This window comes from Octopus bimaculoides, chromosome 2 (assembly GCF_001194135.2).
Source record: "Octopus bimaculoides isolate UCB-OBI-ISO-001 chromosome 2, ASM119413v2, whole genome shotgun sequence".
In the NCBI taxonomy this organism is placed as follows: domain Eukaryota; kingdom Metazoa; phylum Mollusca; class Cephalopoda; order Octopoda; family Octopodidae; genus Octopus; species Octopus bimaculoides.
This window is the reverse complement of record NC_068982.1, coordinates 147,270,269-147,274,332: the sequence shown is the minus strand read 5'-3', so window position 1 is coordinate 147,274,332 and position 4,064 is coordinate 147,270,269. Positions and strand designations below refer to the sequence as shown.

At 35.1% G+C, this 4,064-nt stretch overlaps 1 protein-coding gene across 1 annotated transcript in view; it reads left to right on the top strand.

Moving 5' to 3' along the window:
* The window catches only part of LOC106874940 (transcription factor Sp8), a 41,049-nt gene extending 37,960 nt beyond the window's left edge, over positions 1-3,089 (top strand). The window contains exon 2 of the mRNA XM_014922853.2: positions 355-3,089. Within this exon, the coding sequence (XP_014778339.1) occupies positions 1,638-2,909 (1,272 nt within the window). The 5' untranslated portion in view covers positions 355-1,637 and the 3' untranslated portion in view covers positions 2,910-3,089. The remainder of the gene's footprint in view (positions 1-354) is intronic.
* The last annotated feature ends 975 nt before the right edge of the window (positions 3,090-4,064 follow it).

Sequence of the window (4,064 nt, the reverse complement as noted above, 5' to 3'; positions counted from 1 at the left end):
TGTATAGGAAGAATACAGATATCATATATATGCAATTATTGCAAATACGACTGTGAAGCTCTGGAAACGTCGAATATGGGCTTGGGAAATATATTGTTCCAAGCCAAGGGTAAAAACAACAAACACGAAAATGCGATATATCTAAAATATATAAAAAATAAAGCTTTAACACAGTCATGTATTCAATGAAGCACTCATAGAATGTGTTCCCTTATATTCGTATATATATATATATATATATATATACGCGTGTGTGTTTATATGTATTGTATTGAAAGTGTATGTCAGTGTATATATACATATAATGCAGCATTGTATTTAGTTAATGCTTTCTTTTTTTTTTATAATTTGCAGGAGATCAGCATATCTTCATTCTGCATAAAAGGAAACAAAAAAAGGGAACTTTATAACCTTAATGCATCTGTCAGAGCGCCGACATGAGATGTATCTCCATTTTCATGAACAACACTTACAAATGTATGTCTAACATTATACTTAAGAAAAAAGAATCATTTAATCGCCATCGCCAGAACACCAGCACAAGCAAGGAAAATAATCCCAGCAATGTTTTGATGGACGTTAATAGTAGAAGAGGAGTAGCAATAAGGATAACATTACTCTATAATTAATGTATTAGAGAATCAAGCCAGAGTTAGATACGACGGCAAAGACAATAACAAGAGTGATTCGGTAAAACAACACAAAATATATACAGGAAAAGATACAGAAAACAATAGTATCACAATGATAATAGTAAACGGTAAATGATAAAAAACAACCCAATTTAACTCATTAACTCTATGAAGAATATTTAGGACACCAGCTTATTGTTTCCAAGTCGGCTATTTGAGAAGCAACACAAACACACACACACGCACACACATACATAGATACTCATACACACACATGCGCGCGCATAGATACACACACACATATACAAACACGCGCATGCACATTCGCATCACACTACCATACTCATACATACTCTCATACGCGCATACACAAACACATGCGCACACAGACATAGATACACACACACACACACACATATATATATATATAAACATACATTTATGCATACACACACTGACGCAAATACATAGACACATACACACAGACACACGCATCAACAAACACCTCAGCAAGAACAATAACAGTAAGATCTTCGACATTAAGAAATGTGAAGTCGAAAGCAGAAATATATGACATTTAGTATCCCACGGTGTCTATTGCAACAACGCTGAATTGAATTTGCTTGCAGCTATCGATGATATTACTGACTGTATAGCTCTCATCATTCTCTATGACAGTAACAACAACGAGAACCTCATCAACAACAATAACAACAATAGCAGCAACAGTAATATGAACAAGAACTACTAATGATCAATTCCCACAACATGATAAATAAAAGGAAGATTTAAACAATACACGTAATGTGAACAAAAAAGTAACATTTTTGCCTTTAAGTTGTACAAAGTTATAATTTTTTGTTACTTCTGATCGTCTAAGAACGTAGAGTTGGTGTAACTCGCCATTCGCCATAATTAAGTAGTATCAGTGTCCAGTAATTACTACATCAATCAATCAGTCAGTCAATCAGTCAATCAATCAACCAGTTTAAAGAACAGACGAATATGTCCTTTCATTCTCCTCTCAGTGTAGGTAACTCCTCTGCTCTTTTATCTACCCCCACTTCACAAGCTTGTTCTACAACCACATCAGAATATGCCTCTACGTTAACATCCGACATCGATTCTCTCAGTGCCGCTGCAGCAACTGCTGCCACTACCACAGCAGCAGCGGCTGCTGCAGCTGCTATTGCAGCAGCATCGTCTTACGAAAATATGTTCAGTTCGATATTTCTTACTAGTACCACAGCAGGGCCCGTGGCGAATTCGAACCGGTCATTAAAGTTGGATGACGCAGCAGTTTTAAACAGTGACACTAAATCTTCTCAGAATTCTATTTGCCACGGACAAAATGTTTATAAGAGAGTTCCTGACACAATGCCGTTTGGGATATTTGGTAATGCAACTTCTGATTTGAAAACGCCTATGGATATAAATGCTGGTATATCGCATTCGACTTGGCTCCAATTACACAAGTCCTCTCAAAATTGGTACAGTACGGCAGAGGTTATTGCAACTTCCGGAGGAAATAGGTTCTGTGTAACACCAAATAATTATGGCAACCATTTGCCCTGTCATCAACAAACAAGAAATTACCAAAATTTAGATTCGCTGGTCAATACATTTCCAGACATTTATTTTTCATCAAGTCACCAAATAGGTCATCAGCTTTTCTCAGGATTTTGTAGTTCAACAGCCATGATGCATATGTCCAATCAGTTTTCATATCCCGTCTCACTTAGTTCCTACTTAAACGGAAAACACAACCCAGAAGGTACATACACGCATTCGCATCGTCGACAGTTAGCTCGCCGATCTATTTGCGAATGTCCTAATTGCCAAGAATTTAGCAAACATGGAATATCAACAGAACATTTGAAAAAACCATTAATTCACAACTGTCATGTACCAGGATGTGGTAAAGTTTACAGCAAATCTTCACACTTGAAAGCTCATCTTCGTTGGCATACAGGTGAGCGTCCGTTCGTTTGTAACTGGCTCTTTTGTGGGAAGAGATTCTCGAGATCTGATGAGCTTCAGCGCCATTTCCGTACTCATACTGGCGAAAAGAGATTTACATGTCCTATGTGCAATAGGCGATTTACACGGAGCGATCATCTCAGTAAACACATAAAGATCCACAGTTCTAGAACATGTATCGGTGACCAACAAGGCAACATAAGTGGTGGAGACTCCGGTAGTGAATCAGACGGAGGAATGCAACCAACACAAATCGTTACAAACTACCCGCAAGCCACAGTAATGAGCAAGAATTAAATAATCTCGAAATAAAATTTCGATCACGTCTAATCAAGCATGAACTTTAAAAGCATGTAAATCAAAGACACTGATACATATTTAATACTACTGGATACTGAAATTTTAATTTTAAATACTTTAAAGTATTTCGTAGATATGAATAATATTTTCTGTAATGTGAATGTGAAGTTCACTGTTTTTCAATAAATCAATCCTTAATTTTGCAATAAATACTTTTCATAATCCATTTGTAATAATGAGTAAATCTATATTTATGCCTCGAAATATACGTTTACAAATGTTAACACACACTCGCACATACACCTATACACACATGATAATTATTTCCTGTTAGATGATAAATGGCTCATTAGTCATTGCTCAGTCACTCAAAGACATTTAAAAGAAACTAATTGAATGTGATGAGGAGATAACTCTACATCGTTGAATTATAGCTTACATAACACGCATACCGCTCTTTGAGTATCCATATCCAAATATCTATTGATAGGTAAAAGAAAGATGACCAGAAATAATTTGAAGCGCGAGTCTTCATTTTTTTTTTTCTTTTTTCAGAATACTTTCTCCTTAACTTTTCGTTTAGAAGACATTCAAAAGACAGTAGAGATTTCATTTTGGAGTTATCCGTACTGTGTGGTTTGACAGTTCACAGACTTAATATTACTATTCCCTGCGATAAATCTATCTATCTATCTATCTATCTATCTATCTATCTGTACACGCATTTACACCCCCTCATACCACATATACATACATACAAAGATACATATATACATACATACATACATACATACATACATACATGCATGTATACATATACATATATATATATATATATATATATATATACATATATATATATGTATGCATGTATGTTTATGTATATATGTATATGTGTGTATGCGAAAACTAGTTACCGCATATATCTCAAATAACATTCTTCTTTCAAAAATGGAATGCTTTTCATTTTATATTAGAGAATCATGCGATCACAGCTGACTTTGCCCTGAATACTTATAACAACAACATCATATCAGTTCTTCCGAAGACGTTGACAAGCATCATACGATACCCTGCGACAGTAACTTAGATATGATTTTATAAGGAAACAACCTAATAAGAAAAATATTTTAGTAGGCAATTTCAAATCGC